We start from the raw sequence: 21,330 nt of genomic DNA on the forward strand, positions 1-21,330 counted from the left end.
AAAGAAATAAAAACTGTTGGCCTTTTTTCATAAAGTTGTCTGTCTACACGTTTGAGTGGAATGAACCGTTCCAGTGGCTATTGTTCCCTCATTCCTCCCAAAAACACCTTGTGTGCCTTTCTTCATTCCTATCCGATCTACTCTTGTCCCAAAATGAAATAAACACCGAACTGATCTAAACAGAGACTGGGAATATGTCTGATCTCTCTCCCACTCTCTAATTATTATTCATTTTAGGGCAATATAGCATCCGTTAACTCTTAGAGTTAATATTGCGTTCATGGTCACGTCTCTATTATGGTTAATGTTTGCGCCGGAAGTCGTACGACAATACCGCTGAAGCCAATACAAGACCTTAACGTAATAGTTTTGTTTATTTGATGCTCTGTTGTAATGTTCTATTATCGTAAAAGGCTCTTTATTCGATTTTGTATTGTAATCTTAAACGTAATCCCTTGCATGATTTGTTGTTAAATAAGATGCATGTCTTAATGGGCACGCCCCTTTTGGAAAGCAGCTCGTTGTTGATGGAGTGTCTAATTAATATTCATGCATAGAGTCATTTCATTCACTCATCTGGGTTAAATTGGATAACAGTTGTAATTACAGTAACATCACGAGTCACAGATACTCACAAGTTGTAATCAACATGTTGTGGTTTTGGCATTCTGTATCCCTGCTTAAGCTTTCTGGCAATTTCATAGCCGTTTATTCCTGGGTATGGAGATCCACCTGAAGTTTGAAGGACATAATGGCAACACACTTGAACATGGTGGGATTTTGGATGGTGACATTTACAGAGAAATGACTTCAGAGGAAGGCAAGCTAAGAAAACCACCAAAATCAGTCCACAAAAATAGAGAAAATGACCGATGCAGCAACTCCGGGAAAATTCAAAATTTGACTCAACACGCCAGGCAAATTTTGTTGCCATTAAATATAAATTTTCCACACCCTAGTAATCAATTCATTAACTGAATACACCTTATGAAAGTCTGGTCTTGAGAGGTTTCAAAGGAAATGCGTTTTTTCTACAAAAGAAGCAGTTATGTCATAAACCATGTGTCAAGCACCTTATTTAAAGACACGTGATATTTCTTTAGACATTCACACCAAAGTAAAGAGACGATGAAAGCATACATACCTACAGTAAATATCTCGTAAAGAACAACTCCGAAACTCCACCTGAAAAGAATTTAGTGCCATTACGCTACTTAAATGAAAAAATATCGAAAAGTGAGCCTGTTTAAACTAAATCTTTTGCCACTAGACAAAAACTTGAATCATGTAATAAATTGAAAGGTTTCAAATCATTCAACGGCGAAACTATTTAATCCTTAATTGAGTTTTTCTAAATTATAATTCATATACTTTAATTCTATAAAAACGAAATATTTTGATTTAGAGCAAATCAGTTAATCTTTAGTCTACCTTTAACCTCCAAACATTTGCGAGTTTTGATTTCCTATCACGGATAAATTTTTGGAAGTGGTGTTGACAATTAACAGTTTGTTTGTGAGTGTATTATATTTTAATGATGTCGGCTTCTTGGTCTTTCAATTTGGTTCACCAAAATTGGAGTAGTAGTCGGATATAGTACTCACACATCACTCTGCGTTGTGTATGTTCCATAAAGTAACGCCTCGTAAGCTGTCCACTTCACTGGTAGCCGCCCCTGTTTTAATAATTGATAAACAGATAGGGCTGAGTGTGCATCTCTCACACCGACAAAATATTGCTCTACCTAAAGAACAGTATAGTGCAATAATATTTCATTATGGCGTCAGTTAACTACAACTTCCTCAGTATTTTATTTGCTCATGCTATTCATTCAAGGCTACTGTTATTTGCTACCCTCTGGGATTCCAACTTTTGAATTTGACGAGGAAAACTAAATAAAGTTTGGTAGTCCAGTGATACCATCCTGAAAATGGCCTATAGATATCGTTCTCTGAGACTAAACATCCCTATTAGTTAATGGGTTATTTAAATTTTCGCAATACCCAACGACAAATATATTTGTCAGCTTTCCTCTTTTATTAAAAACCAAAAGGTTTATTTCGATCAAAACAAGCAACCAATGACAAGAAAACAGAACTGAGTTACTTATAAAACACGATAACTGAATCCTTTATTGATTCTAACCCGACTGCGTTTGGTGTAGATATTGTCCTGCTGTACATTCCTCGCCATCCCAAAATCTGTCACCTTGCACTTCTCTCCTTCGCCAACAAGAATATTTCTCGCCGCCAAGTCACGGTGGATTATCTGAAAAAGAAATATATAAAACTCATTGAAGCCAATGGAAACAAAGACCGGTAACGTGGCGGTGGCGATAGCAGACTTTCATTACTTAATATTCAATCTAGATTGCTCCTTCACAGACAACCTCGAGAGCAGGAATTACCTGTTAGTAGACTACATTCATTCCAGTTAAAAACCAAAATTCTTTTTCAGATCTTCAGAAAGTCACTGGGGCATACACCTGAAGTAACACCCTCAGCAACTGCAAATTCATTATACAGGATGATAAATGAACAACAGCGACTCTCTGGGCTGCGAAGCAAAACTTCTAGCTTGAACGGTTTTCGAACAAACGAACTTTACCAGACTAGTACAAGCGTCCTACCAACGAATAATCTAGTCCTTGGAATGATTTCCATACATGTTTTCTCCATGCGTTTTCATGATAAGGCATTTCAGCTGCATCGTTTCTCTGAATGGCACCCTTTCAAAGAGATACTCCTTGGATTCCCAACTTAATATTATTCTGCCGAGCTAAACTATGCCAAAGGTACCCTCTTTTTACAACTAAATAACTCTTAAAGTTAATTGTACACAACCTTGAGAAACAAGCATCACAATTACTAAAAGGTACAAAAAGATTAAAACGCATTAGATTGTGAGGGGGGGGGGGGGGGGGAATGTAACGACTAAAATTCGAAACTTTAATTGATTGTTTCAGAACGATATACTCCTTCTGCCCTTTTTATACCTTGTTAGATGAAAGATAGCTCATCCCGTCGGCAATCTGCAAAGCAAACTGAACCATTTGCTCTGACGTCAGATTTGTCCGAGGCTTCACATCCGGGTCCTTATAGTATGTGTCATTAAGACCACGGCTCTTTCTCAGGAAACCCAACAAATCGCCATAAGGGATGTACTCAATGAGAACTAGCAAAGGGTCTGAAACAAAGACATTGCTGTTATTCACTTCCAACAGTTGTTGATTGAATGTGTAAGCTATTCACAAATCAGACATCAGTGTTTCATTGACAAGAACAAATAACAGAATGCCCAATACGAACGCCAAAGAAAGGGAACACATTATACAACAAGTGCTTTTTGTTGATTGAGTGAGACAATTGATCATGAGATAGGTTATACCCGAATTGGTCTGTCTTAGAATATAGCTGCTCTAACCCATGTTTGTGTAGCCCTTTTTAACGTGCACTTGAAACTAATAATCGTGCTGTGAATTGTGCCCTTGATTTGCTTCTTTCACTTTTTTTCCCAACCGTTCAAGTATACTTAATTTACAGCATCAATTTGAAGGTAATTTTTGTTGTAATCGGCCCCGATTGGTATCTTTGTATCCTGCCTAAAATAGATAAGCGACTTATTATGTTGTGACATTACTACGGTAAAGCAGTTGCTATATTTTACCAGATTCTGTGACGCATCCCATCAGCCTGATGACGTGGGGATGAGGTTTCAGATTTTTCATCAAGTCCAGTTCTGACAGCAGGTCATTCTTGTCTGAATCCGAAGCATTTTCTACCGATAAAAAAGAGGAAATGTCCTTAATAGTGTCTTAAGTTGGGGCCTAACTTGTTTAATCCTAGCTAAGTTTAAACATATCTAAAATGGTTTTAAAAATGTATTTATCCAATAGTTACCACTTAATCCTCTAAGTGAATAAGCAGTTTATTTATGACTAGAAATTTTGGAAAGCTTGGCAGACAGATTTAAGAAACTATTTAAGGTCGGAAACAGTCCAATTCAAGTAAGATACTTAATCTTGTGTGTTGAAAGATCTGCTTTACAAAAGAGAAATAAATGAATGAAAAAAAAAAAGAATACGGTATTTCGCCACACTGCAGTAACTCCTGCATCACACACCCAAGAAAACTCTAAATGAATTTTGAGAAGCTGTGACAACTCCGGCAAATTCCTTGTGGCTCTTGCTTGGTACTGCTGGAGCTGCCAATGTTAACACGAGCAAGAATAAGCCTCAAAAGGAGGCATGAGGTCCAGGTAAAGAAGGGGGGGGGGGGGGGGAGGGGTTGGGGGAACTGGCAGTGTGTCTAAGAATAGTAAACGGTTTGTTGTTACTTGTATTTCTTAGTAAAAATAATCACTGACCTTTAAGCATTTTGACTGCCACAGTTGTTTGACCTTTGATTCCATTGATATTCCAAGCTTCGGCCTTGGCGACTTGAGAAAAGGCCCCCTTTCCAATCTTTTTGACTATGTTAACATGTTCACGATTAAATTCCCAATCCGTTTTTGTTACATTTGTTGGCATGACCTCACACGCATCATAGATGGATTGCTGACCTGTGTCTAATGACATGTCACCTCGCGAGGATAACTGCGTTAATGTAAGCTCCGTGTTTTGTGACTTGAAGTCACGTGAATTGCTTTTATGCTCTACCGTTTCTTGAACTGTTTCTCCTTGATCCTGCAAAATACCACACGTGGTTATTGCCAGATTAAATGCAGTTTGCTTACAATTGTACGTAAGCCAGAGCCATTGACGTAATCCGTCTTGCAATTGCAGCATAAATGCACACAAGGTAAGCAAGCACCTCCTGATTATAGTAAGTTTAAGTTAGAATGACGATATACTTGCATAATTTATTCATGAGAGACTCTTGAGATAATGGACTAGTACCAATTACAAAGTCTGAATGAAAGCTTGTTTAATTTCAAGGCTACCAAACTAATCACAATCAAGTTTTAAGTACAAGAGAGATTTAAGTAACGTTAGGTCCTCAAAATGCTGCAAAAACGACTGAAAGTCAGTGTGGGAGTTCTTCACCTCTCACCCAGAAGCTAACGCTTTATAAAACAAAGCTTTAGATAGTACTTCGGATATCTGTTAAGACTGAATAACGATGACTGTTTCATTCTTGTTACAAAAAATACTCTTAATGCTTACCTCAGTGTCCTTTAGCTCGTAATTTTGATGCTTTTTGTACCAAGAACTAAAAACAGTACGGAACAATTATTATGACTGAAAATTTTTAATAGACTGCTCTCTATGTAGTGACTTCAATACTTGATCATTTGTCATTGCACTTAAATTTGTAGTTTTGTGATGGGATATTTCTCAGCACTGCTATCATTACCGTGAAAACGCATTCATCGTCCTTTGATTGTTGTTTCTGTACACTATGATTCAGCAAAAGTTTAAGAATACCTAATTCAAGAAACCCGTCATTTGATAACTTTGCCTTATTTATAAATGCATTGGTACCTACCCGTTTGCTTTCACAGAACCTGCAAAAGGGAAAAGCACTGAGTTTTATTATTGTAAATGGTATTGAGTGAAATTGACTACAATTAATATAACGTTTCCTTTAACTGCAATAAATTTAGCATTGTATACTAAAAACAGTTGTAAGTACGTCATTGCGTATCTTCCAAAGTATTGGTTAATGGCACATACATGTACGTTACAATCAATTACTAGGCTCGGGCGCCTAGCTTTAGGTTTTATAGCAGCGTGAAGTAATGACAACACGTTCCCCTTCACTGTATGCCACTTTGCCGTAGAGTCAGCCAAGCATTTGGGGCGGGGGTCTTTCCCCAATGGTAATTTTGGAAACTATTTGCCCATCACAACTGCGGAGCGAAATTTTATTGTCAAAAGAAACAACGGGCCTCTTCGATCTACGCATTCGTCGTCAAAAATCAACAGTTTGTATGTTCTATTTTAATGCATGGATAAATTATGTAACTAGATAATGAGCAGCATTAACTTCTCATTTTCCAATGAAGTTACAAAAGCTAAGAACTCAAACATAACATATTATATCATGCGTCAGTTGCTAAAGCACATGAGAGTTTTCGGCTATAAAGGCGGTTTATAAAACTTTATCAAGACTCTATAAGGCTACACTCTAGGAGGGAGCAGGCTGCGAGGGTGGGTAAGACTCCTGCTTTGAATCGAGATACCATATGTCAGTGTGATATAATAATTTTATATACGTTACCCTTGATGTTGCGCCGTCGCCACAGGAGAATTAGTAGAAATATGTTGACAACAACAAGGAGAAAAATGGCCGCAAGATAAATGGCGTGAAACATGAATCTTTGTTTTCTCCATTCGGCACCTCAAAAAAATAAAAAGAACAAAAAGAAACAGATATATACTTAGGGTGCGTCCGATTGACCCTATCCCGGCGTAGGAATACATTCAACGATGACAAGAAATTCCTCTAAGAGGTTTTCGGAATTACTGGAGTACGAGACAGCTCTTAAATTATCGTGCGTCCGTGACCGTTTGTAGAAATGACTTCCCAAATTACTTAAATAGAGAAATATAACAGCTATTTCGCCTATTCGTTTTCCGGAATAAGGCTACTACAAATATATAAAATTTTTTCCAAATACAGTAAAAAAAAAAATTGCTGTTATGTGAAGCAAACGTATACACCAAGAATATAAAAACCCGAATTTGGAAAATTAAATGTAACAGAGTGATTTACATCTTGAATGTTTAGTTTTATTATCAACAAAATTGATAAGATAATTTGGCCACCGCAAAGAGATTCGTCAGTGCTGATGTTTTGAGCTTTAGCCCTTCGCCAGAGCAAATCGAATCGCTCTTACGAAGGGCTAACTCACGAAACGACAGCACTCGAGTCTCTATGCCGTGACCAGAATACGTTATCAACTTTGTTGATAAAACCAAACATTCGTTTCCACTCTCAACCGACGCAGCTTAGCCTAGATTAGCTTATCTGGGACTGTGTTTGGCTTCGTGTGCTGCCGCGCCCCATGTAAGACCCATCTCCTTCAGCTCCGTTGTCACAGTTCACCGCCAGGCTGTTTTGGGACGGCCTTTGTTGCGTTTACAAGGTAGAGTCCATCTCAAAGCTGTCCACGCAGCACCACATTTAATTATTTTCCATTTGTGATTCACACTTTGTCTAATGATTGGTTCATGGATGACCCTTTTTATGGATTGATATATACGGAATGCAACCTTTATTTTCGCGAAAACCTGTATGAGCATTTCTGTTTTACTGAGGTAAGGCGAGGACTTCAAGCCCTCCATTGCTGTATGAACATTAAAACAATAAACATGGAACCGAAAGGTTAATTAAATATGGTATGTTGACAAATAATTCCTTTCAGATGTAAAAAAAGATATGATAGCAATGATCAAGTTATAAGTTTCGCCATGGCTTTCTGGTTTTCTTCAAAGCCAAGAAAATTGACTTATGAGTTTTGAGAGACATCAACTGCAGAAAAGGGTAAATTATGTTAGAGTTGTAGCAACTTTCACTTACCTGCGTCGAACTTCTCAGGTGTTTTCGTCAGCGTTTCTACGACACAAGACCTTTATATTAATAACAAAATATTGTTGGACTACAATGCTCGGATTTTCTGTTATTTAATAAGTTTTGCAAAAGCACACGTTCTTGTGCCAGTTTTTTTCCGATAAATGTTTTTATCTGTATAGCTCCATTTTGAGCCCCCTCTCAACAGTTGGCCGCTGCTGAACATTATTTTTTTTTTCTCAGCACTTCGACCATTGACAAGATATTGAAAGCCAGTGTAGTCGAGCCTTTTACCGATATACCTTGTTATGAAGTTTTCCGCTTGACAATAAGTATGTTTAACCAGGTCATTTTCGTTTTGAAGTATCAATCTATATATTACTTTTAGTTCTATTCCCCATTTCCAACTAGTGCTCTAATTGATTGCCGACGTTCAAGAAAGAGCGTCCTTACCTGTACTTATTGAAGGCACAGTAGTTGAAGTTTGAACTTGTGGGAAAACATACAAGCGAGGGTCAACCGTGAACTGGCCAAGCTTTTCACCAGCAATTTCGTCCTGTAAAGGTTTTAACGGCTCGCAGGTTGATCTTCCAAACGACATCTTCACAGTCGCCACAACACTACCGGGGCTGGAAATGCAAAACATAAAATTTAACTCACCAAGGCCGGGTTGTTCGAAAGCCGATTAATGCCAATCCACGATTAAAAGCTCGCTCGTTAAAGATGAGTTTAAAGGCTCTTTTGAAGCTAATGGTAAAGAAAAGCCTAAGGCAAAACTTGGGGACAAAAATATTTTGGAAGAATCCTTATGGATTAGTAAATATACTCGAATCAAAATTCACGTTAACCCAGGATTAGCTAAATCGGGTTTTGAACAGCTGGGCCCTGTTCTGTATAGAAACGCCCAAAATAATGAGTCATGAGTTGTCCAGGTGAATTTTGGATACCAAGCCTCATCAAACCAGTTATTTCTCATTAATGACAGCCACTATGGGTACAATACAAAAACTACCATACTATACAGACAGAATCATCAACCAATGAAAGAAATTGGACAATACATTGAATTGGGCAAAATAAAGGGAATACCAGAAACGTGATTAAGCATAGGAAAAGCGGCATGCTTTTATTCCGGCGAAACACGACCACGCAACACCACTCAAAAGGTCCATAACATACAGCAATGACCCATTATGAAGACTTTCAGCTACCTGAATTTTTCCACTATCACTCTGTAAAGCTGTTTCCCATAGTTTCTGGCATAAACTTCCAAAATCTGGCGAAAAAAGACACTGTGGGATTAGTATTCTCAAGGATAGATACTGTGGCTAAAAGTGAAACATGACAGTCCACTCGCCGAATTTGTTTAACTGTTTCATAAACTAAATTTGTCCTAAAGGTCCATTCCTTCAGGAGAGTAGTGGGACTTATTGGAGTCTACTACTGGGACTCTTATGTTGACAACAGTGTAGTGAGTGTGAATGTTTTACCAGCATGCTGTCCACGTTCTTAGTATTTGCTTTAAGTGGCATTCTTGTTCAAACTTAAAATAAACTTGGCAATAGGTTTTATACCGTTCGTATGCTATTTGCTATGGTGCAGTGTCATGTTACAGAGGGAAACTCCGCATAACTTTCGGGGATCTGAGTTGCACCCGCGGACCCTTTTATACCTGTATTCTAAAACATGATGATTGTCTTGCAGAGAGAAATAACCAAACATGGAAAGATCCCAACCCCACATCATAAATGAGACCATATGGCATATTTAACATGTTTGAATGGACTTGTGACAGGAAATAACTTACTGTTGATGCAAGGATTCTCTCCAATGCTTTGAACTCATTTGTTTCACTGTTAACCAAGGTTTCGTTCCATTGTTCGCTTCTTAATGTGATATTGACTCGTTCAGAGCGACAGTTGTTACCTGTGTCCATTAATAAATAATAAATAATAAATAAATAAATAAATAAATAAATAAATAAATAAATAAATAAATAAATAAATAAATAAATAAATAAAAGACATAACATAACATAACATAACATAACATAACATAACATAACATAACATAACATAACATAACATAACATAACATAACATAACATAACATAAGAAATTACCAAATAAACAAACAGTAGTTGAATGAATGAGAAAAGCAGATAGATGGACTGAAGACGGAACGACAGGCTGTCAACAACAACAACAAGCTTTATTTGTATGACTATAACAAATACGGTATTGCAAAAGCTATTCATAACTAATAATTGATTCTTTAACTTATTATTAAGATAACTTAAAAAAAAAATTAAGGAACTCAAGTCCAGACAAGTCGCGTTCAGGTACTATCTACGTACATATTCATCTACCGTAAATTGAAGTTGCGAATATTGCGATGCAACTTCTACGCTTTCTACTCATAGTTTATTTCATGGAATCCGTTTTCCTCTCACCTTAACGCAACAGATAAAGTTGTATGGTAAAACCTGATGAATTTAAAGAAAGCCAAATCCGTATATGAAGTTGCATTACTTACAATTAAGGCCAACAATACTGGCTGTAGAGGCATCTTTCCCATACCCATTGTAAGCTGTACATCTGTATGATCCGACATCCTTACTATGTACATCAGAAAAATTTAAGTCATAGCCAGAGACATTAAATTGGCTCTGTGGGATACCATCCTTTGTCCAGGTGATGGTGGGTGGTGGATCACCAGAAGCATTGCACGTAAGGGTAAGATTTTGTCCAACCTCGATGTCAGCTTTGCTTGATGGATTCAAAGTTATATTCGGAGGCACTGAAGAAAGACACACAGTTAATACGAAAAAAAAAAAAAAATACAAATGTTCTCCCGAAAATGATCGTGAAGTTATTGTGGGAACCATAAGGTGATTGGAAACCATAAGTCGAGGATCAATGGACGCTCGGTGAGTGGTTTTTACCCTTTCATAGTGACACACGGAATGCATAGATGTGATGAAGGATTGGAGTAGTAGTAGTAGTGGTGGTGGTGGTGGTGGTGGTGATAGCAGTAGCAGTAAGGGGAAACAGTAACAGTAGTATTAGCGGTGGCAGCGGCAGGAGTAGTAGTAGTAGTAGTAGTAGTAGTAGTAGTAGTAGTAGTAGTAGTAGTAGTAGTAGTAGTAGTAGTAGTAGTAGTAGTGGTGGTGGTGGTGGTGGTGGTGGTGATAGCAGTAGCAGTAGCAGTAACAGTAGTATTAGCGGTGGCAGCAGCAGGAGTGGTATTAATATTGGTATTGGTAGTGTCGGGTACACGGTGAAAATAAAACCTAAAAACTTGTGGGGTCATGTGACTATGTATAACTACTGTAAGAATGATAGCTATTTACTTAACAAATAGATTCCATTTTGCCGTGCGTCTGTACTCTGATAACGCACAGATGACGTCTAAACGTGGTGAGAACAAAGAAGTACGCTACGAGCCGCAGGCGAGTAGCGTGACTGATGTTCTCACCACGTTTTGACGTCCTCTGTGCGTTATCAGAGTACAGACGCACGGCAAAATGGAATCTATTTGTTTTATACAATAACCAAGACATTTCAACACATTTCGTGAGCGAGCATCGCGTTGCCTGAGCTGAGTCAAAACTTTTCCAGCAAACTCAGTTTTAGACTACTATACACAAGCAATTGTGATCTTCTAAATTAGAGTATAATCCGAAAGAATTTCACGAACAATTTTTTCAAAACTAACCTTTATTCCAGAAGGAAATCCTGACCGCAAAATATAACAGCATGTAAGCCGCTTCACTGCGATTTGTAATCGATTACTCGCCATTACCGGATTTTTGTCGGCGACATATTTCGACAAATATTTGCTTCGCTTTCACGTCACATCAAAGTTCTAGCTTTCCTATGCTGGTTGAGGTCACCCTCAACGGTCTTTGTCAAATTTTTATTGGGCAGTTTTCCTTTCCTGTGAAAATTTGCCTGTTTTTGTCCGCTACTCGCAAGAACAGTTTGCAAAACTTTGTTGACCAGTCGCTCTGGCTGGACTCTAGACTCTGATTACGTGCGCCGGTCACACCACTCGATGACGTCAATCGTGCGTCTATACTCTAATCACACACTCCTCTAGACCAATCAAAACGCGAGTTTTACACAGTTCATTGTATAAAAGACGATAGAAACGAAACAGCAAACGTAAAATTATAAATAAAACATGTCCACTATTTACAAATCCTTCGAGTCAAAAAGTAGACTGAAGTTTATGCAATTGTTACGTTAAAACTATAATAATAATAATAATAATAATAATAATAATAATAATAATAATAATAATAATAATAATAATAATAATAATAATAATACTTATCTGAAAATTTACCTTTTAGCATGAGGTCCTTGTGGCGTGTAACGTTAGCCAGGTTTGTATGTTTGCCAGTCATTAAGTTCGAGTCTTTCATGTGGTGTGTATTGAAACGCGGCAATGATTGGCTATAGCCTCCCACGCAGTCGTTTTTAGGGGACTTGTATTACCATACGAGTCCCTTAAAACCGACTGCGTAGGAGGCTGCGATTGGGTAGTGATGGTAGTTGCGAATACGTTCTTGGATAAGGCTTTATAACGAACATTAACGATGCATTGCATACCATACTTTAAGTATTTACCCCATTTATGAAATTCCGTTGCTAAGGAGGACAACTTAAATATTTATTTGTGTCTATTTTATTTTGTGTCATGGCATTTAATACCTTGCGTCAAAGAATTTTCATGACGTTTTCGGGAGTCCGACAATTCAATTAAGATGTCTGGTTTCATTCTTTAGTCAGTATTGCATTTGGATAGTAATAACATTTCAGCAATTTATGGAAATTGCTAGCGTTAAGCGCTCCTGAACATAATGAGCTTATTGTTTTAGTTCCTAATATCGCGGAAGACACGAGACTGGATGTAACAGTAGTCTTTATTTCTCTTATTTATTTTAAGATGGGTACCGTGGGTCAGCATTGGTTCGTCATTGTAAAAAAATGCTTCTGTGGATTCCAATTTAGTGCTGCATGTTGGATGTTCAATGACTTTTTTTTGCCCTTTTTTTATTTTTAAATTGATAGATTCTTGGCTTACATCCGGATGCGCAAGCAAAGGAAAGCACCCGAGCCAAAATCAACTGATAAGCTGTATACACCTCCAACAAATTGAAATTCAACTAGTTATCTTTAGCATCAATGAGCAGTCGAGAACAAAGAATAATAATCCGCGAAAATCGGCGATAATTTTTTATTTACAAGCAAATTACTTATTGATCACTGCCAGTTGCTGATTGATATTGTTGATCTATGATCATGCCTGCAGGCCGCGGCGTAGGTTAGGGCTAACAAAAGCGTGCCTTTTTATTTATACAATATATTGATCTTTCGTAACTATAAAAATACGCAATCAAATTTGCGTATGAAAGACAGTGTCCACTAACAGAGATGTTTGCCAATAAGCCATAATGAGATATTTAAGGAGATAATAATTACGGCTTTTCGTGAGCTTATGGCTCGCGGATATCTTCTTATAAACACAACCTTTTGTTTAAAATAAAGCGCTCCAAGTATCTTATACAAGGGAGAGAAATGATTCAGACAATTGTACTTACCGTAAACCAACACATCTGTTCTCCATGAAGTGTAATGCAAACGAGTACCATCACTGTAGGACACCCTTGCAGTATATGTGTACTCCTCATTGTTATTCACGTCCAATACCAGTAGCGTTACCGAACTTGAAAAACTTTGTGCGTTGTATTTTCCTTTAAATTCATCGCTGGCATAAACAAAAGGTCTGCTCCCTCGCTTTGTTGCTATGCGTGTCAAATTCTCCCCGGGTCTTTGCCTTTTAAAGTGGACTACTCTGATGCTTTCGTTTGTTTTAAGACTGAACCTCCAAACGAGCCTCACTAGGCTGCTGTTTACACCTTCCACTACGATTGTTGGTCTATTAGGTTGTCTTACTATACTGAATGTTTCTATAATAGGCAACAGGTAACAAAAGTTAGTCTTCAGATATAACACTGCATACGCGATAAGCTCAGTGGACAATTGTCACTAACAGCAAACGTAGTTTACTTTAATTAGAGACGTTTCTGAGAAACATTTTAAAATAGGAACTAGCGATATTAGAAAGGAACAAAGTTGACAGTGCTGTCTCTGAGGAGGGCGAAACGTTGTTCGTTTGTAATATCGCTAGTTTTTCGTTTACTTTAGTTTGGTTTGTCAACAGAGTTAATAACTAAAAAGGTAAATTGGCCACGTTGAAGAGATTCGACTGACGTTCCGAGCGTTAGCCTTTCGTGATTCGCTCTGACAAAGGGCTAACGCTCGAAACGTCAGCACTCGAATCTCATTGCGCGGCTAATTTACCTTTAGTTATCAAATCTGCTCAGTGATAAACTAAACATTCGTTTCTCTACTTCCCACCGACGCAGCACCACAGTACTAATTTCTTTAGAAAATAATCCCCTCATCCATAAGGTTACTTATGAGTGATTTTTACCCATCCGACCTTGTTACTCGGATAGGCTTTGAAAGTAAATGATTATGTAATGGGTACCACATTGATCGCGAATTTCCTAGTAAGAGAAAGAGGAATAAAGATTGATGGATCTCACCGACAAATTGATTTTTTTGGGGGATCCTTCGGTAAAGTGAAAGCCAGCGAACCCTTCCTCAGTAACACTAAGTAAAGCGGGTCGAATATGTAAAACAATCAATGTATATTAAGGAAAACATACCATATCGCCGTAAGACATTCAGAAGAAGAACCGCACCAACAGTAAAGCGTAAAACTGTGGTGAAACCTACAACCATCTCCTCTTTCAGTACAGCATGAACATGATAGTCCACTGATCGAAAAACGGAGATGTTGTTTTACTCAGCGAGCTTGTTAGGTAGATTGACGTAAGAGATTTTAGCTAAGAGACTTTTAAATTCACCGAGTTTGCACTTGAGCGCAAACGAGTGCGAAAACCGTTGCAATATTGGGTATTTAATGACGTAAGCACTACGTCCTTGGCTATTTTTAAAAGAGGACCAACCACATAAATGCAAGTCAATAAGGCGCCACAGTATAAAAAACAATCCCAATAGATTGTAATAGGTCTTGGTTAAACAAAATGTAGGTTTCAAAATCTATAATTAAAAGAGATCATAACCCTTTAATTTATTTCAATTTTAGTTATAAATACCGCGTACATAACTACCTTTACTGGGACGTCAATAAGTAGCCGGCTTAAACGTATTTTTAGTTTTGAAGGAACGTGGGCGACTGAGGTGTTGATTTTAAGAAGACGTTTCTAAATGAAAGCAATATTTAGGTGTACTTAGACACAGAGCCCTAGGGCCTAATTATAAAATATACCTTCAAAAATATATTTTAGGCACTGTTTCTTAAAGTGCCACTACGATCAAAATTTTGCATCCCTTTTTTTCTTCTGCTTTCGAAAGTAGAAGTGATAAATACTTACCACGCCAAATTTTACATCGAAATTCCAACGGGAAGACCAGTCATTTTAAACGCGAAGTTCAGCTTCGCTGTGCCGCCATTACTCGAACGACAAATGGCCGTGAACTACATAGAGAGCTGGATCTAGTTGCACCGACAGGAATATGACGTCATACGCGCACAACAACATGGCCTGCTTTCGAATGTTCGATCTCGCTGAAAGAAGCCACTTCTTTTTATTTTAGTGGCTCAAGGGCCATCTTCACAACGCACACGTATTGTGGGCACCCGAAAGAAACCTAATGGTGGTTGTTTGAACATTTATGGTTCTGAAATACGTCAAAAGGGGGTAATTTCTTCAGACAAATCGTCTTTTTGTACATCGCACCGAGGTACTAAAGACATATCCTTTCGACGACTTCGACAGCTGCTTCGAGGGAAACTCAAACGCAAGGACTGCCATACAATGCTACTGCCTCGATGCTTACTTTTCCAGGGTAAAGCGAGGGACTAAGTGAAACGATTAGGCCAAGATAACGGATCAGAAATGAACTGTTTTCGTGAATGCGTGCAATGAAAGCAAGTGGCGCGGAATGGCGGTGTGTATGTTTTGTTTATAGCTCGGTATTCTATAGCTCATTGTAATGCTTTGTTTGTCTAGTGTTCATTGCGTCTACTTCCTATAAGTGTCATGCTTTGGTAAAATAAAATTGCATAGATACTCCATTTTATTCAAAATTATAATAACAATAATTGCTTGTGGTATAATATTGACAATCAACTGCCTCGAGTTTTTCGAATGGTCTCTTCGTACAAAGCACCCAACACGTTTCTGAAAGACTTGTATGCCGACTCTAGAATACACAGCAAGGCGAGATTTTCGATCTGTATTAAATGAGCAATTGTAATTAAACTGATTGTGACATTGACATGAAAAATTCATCTCTATATATTGAAACAATCACATGATATGTGAAAGTACAGGTCAAGAAATTTGCAGGCAACTTTCCAGCTGATGTGGACCTGCTGACACTCCAACTTGCAAAATTCTCTAATGTAACCATCACTGATTACTGTGAGTCAAGATGGTATTGTGGCAATCCTATTTGGTCTGTGTTATTAACTAATATTATAATACTATTATTGAGCAATTTTTTTAAACATCACTTGTAAATAATGCTTTGACTGCACCTTTGTGCAGACTTGCAGTGAATATTATGCATGAAAGTTATCTTCTGGGACAAGTCAAGATAATATTCACAATTTAAACCATATTAATTTGTACTAAAGAGAACAAATGAACCAAACTGACAAAATTATGAGACAGTATTTTGTCCAATACCCTATTCTAAAGAGTGTGGAAAACTACCAGTGCTTGGTAAATTTCATCTTTGTGTTTGAATTATTAATTTTGTATTTGTGCCTTCTTTTGTTTTCTTGGCAAAGTCTGTTATATGAACAGCCAATTTTATAGCATTTTTTGTACAACATAATAAATTTCTAACAAAAGTATTGCACTTTTGGTATATACCAGAGACAGTGCAAAGGCGTCAACAAGGTCACCTAATTAAGCACACCATGGCAAAAAGGACTACCCATGGTAAATAATGCCATAGTAAATCTCACTTAGCTATTAGTTTAGATCTGTCAACGACACTTCCTGAACCTTAAAATATTGGGATCTGTATTATTAGGGTTGGTTTAGGGAAGCATGAAGGCATTTTCACAGTTACAGAAGATACCTTGTCCAGAAGAATGAGCCAGGATCTTACACTAAGGTTTACATAATGTTCAATTTGAACATAATGTGCAAATTTATAAATGGAAGGGAGAGGAGGAGAACTACCAGCAAATTTTTGCAATATTTAGCATTGATATCATATCAATATGACAAGTAGGTACTGGTAATGCATGCAGACTGTGCGTGTGTGTGGTTTTTTTTAAAAGTTGCTGTCATACCCATGTCATCAAGAACCACAATGCTGCAGACATGGTGAGAGTAGACAGCAAGACTGGCCTCTGACTTCAAGGGTAAACTTATCTTTATACAGGGAAGGTTTTTGGCCAGTGGGATCATGGCATGCATTCTTGTGCTCTGAGTATTCTCATTGTTGAATATGGTTATCAGAGAGGGCCACAGCAAAAGGCGTACCTTTAAATTTGATCCTAGAATTAGAAACTGCCAACATAGCTGATAGGAGAGTCTTCAAAAAAATCTCCTGGATATAGGTCAAGCACATTAATATAAACAGTGAAGGGATTATGGAAATTGTTTACTGATGGCCAATTATTTTGTTGGCTTGTTCATTGTGAGGGAGATTTGAGTGTTATGTCATAACAGCAACAACAAAAACAAAACAAAAAGCCCCCCCCCCCCCCCCCCCAAAAAAAAAAAAAAATAATAATAATAATAATAATAAATAATAATAAAATGAAAAAAAGTAAAATATGTGGTATTATTGGCATAAAAAATGGCTTTGATATTTAAAGCTGGCCCTGTTCTTGGTTCTGGTTATTTTCTGAAGGCCAAAGTAAAAACCCACAGATATCAACATCCAACATAAGAAAGCCAGGGCTATTTGACACAAGGAAAAAGCTAAAGAGAATAGAAAAACAACAAACACATAGTATAAGTATAAAGCATGAAAATGTTTGTGGGGTCATGTAAGATAAAAATTACAAGATGGAAAAAAAATTAAAATGAAGTTCATGTCGCTGAACAAAAACAAAAAAAATAAGCTGTGGTTTGTGTGAAAATTTAGGTTAAAGTATTTTGGCTCTTAATTGAAAACACCAAAGAAAAAAGACATTAAATCTCATTTCTGGTTGAATCTCCAAGAATAATTAAGGTATATCTGTGGAAAGGATGGTCATTCTTTCATAACTTAAATATTTCAATTTTATGTCTGTGAATATTGTGTGATTTTGTGAGAAAATACACAATACTGTTACAGCACAGTGTTATGCTGGCTCTTCACACTCAACATGTAAAATGATTACAATTATAGTGTCAGTTTTAGATGAGATCAAGAGGCTGGTTTGCTTGTTTCACTCAGATTCACACATCCTCATTGACCAAGGAACAAACATTATTGAAAGAACAAAAATAGGTGAGATATGATGCAAGCCTACTAAGGTTTCCTCCTTAGCTGTCCTCCTAAACTTTCTTATTAATCTTTAGTTTTCCAGCTGTTTTTGAGGGCTTTACACAATTTATTGTTGAATGTTACTTGGACTGTGGCTTTAAAATATTAGGCCCCTCATGATTACTTCATTTACTGCTTGAAAGTTGTTGTAGAATGAGGAAGGGATCTAACCAGGTAATACCTGGTAGATTACAGCCCTGTTGTATTGTAATATTGTAAATATTCTGTAGGTTACAGCTATAGCTACCCACTTTTCAACTGAAGTTAATTATACATCATTTTAGTTTTGTCAAAGCTTTATTGAACTATAAAAAAACGAGGTTAATAGTTCTTTTTTTCTTGACTCATTATGCAGCTTTTATTGATACTTGCGAACACCATACACGCCACCAACATAACATCAACATGTATTGGTCTGGAGTTATCCATCCTATTCAATAATTTGTTGCTCAAGTGCTGCTGCGAATAGTGATTAGGTTCTGTTTACTAATCCCAAATAGAAAACATATCCAGAATATTAAATAACTATATGTCTACCTCCAAAACAGTTGCTGAGTAAATGCCGGAGTGAATTCGTTTCTTCTTCGGCTTTACATGTAAATCCCAGGCTTGAATGAGCTGTTCGCGTGTCTTCGAAGCGTATTCTTTGCAGTGATACGACTCCAAATCCACCGCCAGGGAAATTATAATCCAAGATATTCGGTAAAATTGTCCTTTAGATCGCTTCTCACCAAACTGGATGGCGAATCTTACAAATAATCTTGCCTATTCACTTACTTTAGGACTTACGATTACTGAGGTTTACTGAGTACGCACGATGTTCGATGCGCGTATGACGTCAAACAAAGATCTCATACAAGCAACCGCTTTTTATAATCCCCACGGGCGTCACTTTGCCGTCGGAGTAATGGCGGACGGGTTTTCGACGGTTTTCGGCCACGTATTCCCAGGATCAGTAAGCTTGTATAAAGCTAATTAATAGCTATTTTTGCAATTACGAACTCATTAAATGGATTGGAACACGAAAAGGGCGAAAATGGACGTAAAAATTTTCGTCGTAGTGGCACTTTAACAAGAGCCTATTGTTGGAATGAAAAGAGCCCATTGTTCGGAGTCAATGCTTAGCATACATCTCTAATTAGGAGGGTCTTGTGGATTTAGCTCTTGGACGGACGCTACAATATATTGACACTGGTGATTCTATAAGGAAGGCATAGTGCAGTAGACAACACCAACCAGATGCTGTAGTTTTGACTAACGTTAACCCAAAGACTTCACGTTGAAATGTTGATGGCAGCTGGTTCCGAGATTTGTTGCAGACGATTGCTACACCAATCATCCATCATCTAAACACTGTCACCTTCAACAGAATGAAACGTAGGAGCGAGAACACTCTGGTTTGAATGACACGTTATTGTGCCCTGACCAAACGGAGACGTTACATTTAACGCAGCAAGCTTTCGCGGTTTCCTAAAAGGATATTTCGTTATTCTATCTTCATTTCAAACCAGATTATAGTTGAAAACAAAAATTAAAACTTGTTATTCATATCTATTTACAAACTAAGCAGTAGTAGAAATGGTATGCTTCAAGGACGTTTACTGCAGTGGGTCGTAGGGGTCGTGGGTCGTTTCAAAGTTGTCATCTAGTGACAGTGTTCGATCTCTTTGCCGAAGACGCCATAGTCGTCCTCTTAGAGCTTATTTTGAAAACGTCTTCATGTAGGTCACCTTGAAGAATCGCTTCTTAAATTAGCATGGAAACTGGGTAATTTCTTTAGCGGGATTTATTTCAAATTTGAGCGCGAAGGACGGAAAGCAAAGTTTTGCGATGATTTCCCGAAATTTCGATAGATTTCTCGAATAGTCACTTTTAAAACAATGTAAGAATTTACAACTGCAAGCGTGATAGACTGAAAACAGTGTTGAGTGTTGAGTTGAGTTGAGCAATGAAAATTTTAATGCTTGCTGTGTTAGTAGGTGCCAGATCCGGTCATTTTTGACAGCAGCAAATAGGGAGTTACTTACTCAGTTTACATAGATGCAATACATCAGACTGTTAATGATTAACATTACTGTTACAGTTTCCATTTAAGTCTCAAAAGTTAAGGTATATTACAAATACTCCACATTATTATATGGCTGGCTCCGCGAGCGGGCAAGATGAGTCAAATCCTGCGCTGTGATTGGCTAGCCGAGCGGGCAAGATGGAGCTATCTCGCCCGCTCAGGATTACCCGTTGCCCGTCTGCTTGGCATCGAAAGTTTAATCCCAACAACAATGCAGCCTTTTCTTCCATTTTCTCGTTGTTTTGGAAGGAAACGCTCACTAAAAAGTTCTGTAAACTCTCAACATTTACTTAAAGGAAAGGAAAGAGAATGAAATCGTCCTGGTGTGGTGAAAATCACTTAATTTCAGCTACAATGAATGTGAGTTGCATCGCCCAGTTTTTTTATTTACCCACCCTTTTTTTCGACGTATGTTCGCATATAATCTCAAAATTTATTGTTTCATTCCAGAATTAATGATTGGAAGCCGAAAACTGTGTAAAAATGTTTATTATTTACGCCAACGCGCGATCGGCTGAAAATGGCGAGTTTGCCGGATTCTATTCAAATCTTCCCGCTCTTGCGAAAATTTAAATTTTTCGTTCTCAATAATTGTAGACTCCCTTTCAGCCATTATAAAGTTAGAGCCCTAAGATAATTTAGGATTCCTTGTTTTCCACGATTACATTCTAATCCAAAAATGCACTGAAAATAAATCTTGCACCGGCCGGCTATGAAGAATTTCTTTCCGAGCAGAGCAGTTTCATGTCCTGTTTTGTTGTTGTAGTTTTAACTTGAAGGTAAAGCCATATAATAAATCCTTTATTGACCAAGCTTGTTCGGTCAAGATGGCTGGATATTGGCCTCGTTCTTTTTTTTTTTTTTTTTTTTTTTGCGTTTTTATGGACCTCGACTTCGTCTCGATCCATAAGAGCGCAAATAAAGAACTTGGCCAATATCCAACCACCTTGACCAAACAAGCTTGGTCAACAACGCATATATTTATTCTGTTTATTCGTCAAACAACAGAATTGAGCTGCGAGCATGAATAGAAACTTAGATTTTCAGCCAACCAAACGTATACTTTTACATTATTTGTAGTTTTAGAGTAAGGAAACTGAGGTGACTTTTCATGCAATGTATTGTGCCTCGGCATTGTATATTACCCTGG

At 37.6% G+C, this 21,330-nt stretch overlaps 2 protein-coding genes across 3 annotated transcripts in view; one reads left to right on the forward strand and one right to left on the reverse strand.

Moving 5' to 3' along the window:
- Window positions 1-14,455, reverse strand: part of LOC146457923 (uncharacterized) — a 19,599-nt gene extending 5,144 nt beyond the window's left edge. Inside the window, exons 1-17 of the mRNA XM_085091424.1 lie at window positions 14,257-14,455; window positions 13,123-13,491; window positions 10,050-10,313; window positions 9,322-9,440; window positions 8,726-8,790; window positions 7,968-8,143; window positions 7,524-7,559; window positions 6,222-6,341; window positions 5,487-5,505; window positions 5,165-5,210; window positions 4,366-4,684; window positions 3,667-3,777; window positions 2,996-3,186; window positions 2,146-2,268; window positions 1,605-1,675; window positions 1,145-1,185; window positions 636-732 (exon numbers count right to left, since the gene is read on the reverse strand). Coding sequence (XP_084947550.1) covers window positions 636-732; window positions 1,145-1,185; window positions 1,605-1,675; window positions 2,146-2,268; window positions 2,996-3,186; window positions 3,667-3,777; window positions 4,366-4,684; window positions 5,165-5,210; window positions 5,487-5,505; window positions 6,222-6,341; window positions 7,524-7,559; window positions 7,968-8,143; window positions 8,726-8,790; window positions 9,322-9,440; window positions 10,050-10,313; window positions 13,123-13,491; window positions 14,257-14,332 — 2,243 coding nt within the window. The 5' untranslated portion in view covers window positions 14,333-14,455. The remainder of the gene's footprint in view (window positions 1-635; window positions 733-1,144; window positions 1,186-1,604; window positions 1,676-2,145; window positions 2,269-2,995; window positions 3,187-3,666; window positions 3,778-4,365; window positions 4,685-5,164; window positions 5,211-5,486; window positions 5,506-6,221; window positions 6,342-7,523; window positions 7,560-7,967; window positions 8,144-8,725; window positions 8,791-9,321; window positions 9,441-10,049; window positions 10,314-13,122; window positions 13,492-14,256) is intronic.
- Window positions 1-21,330, forward strand: part of LOC146457920 (cell adhesion molecule DSCAM-like) — a 106,637-nt gene that overhangs the window by 37,527 nt on the left and 47,780 nt on the right. The window lies entirely within an intron of this gene.

This window comes from Pavona decussata, unplaced genomic scaffold (assembly GCF_977016875.1).
Source record: "Pavona decussata unplaced genomic scaffold, jaPavDecu1.1 SCAFFOLD_236, whole genome shotgun sequence".
NCBI classification, from domain to species: domain Eukaryota; kingdom Metazoa; phylum Cnidaria; class Anthozoa; order Scleractinia; family Agariciidae; genus Pavona; species Pavona decussata.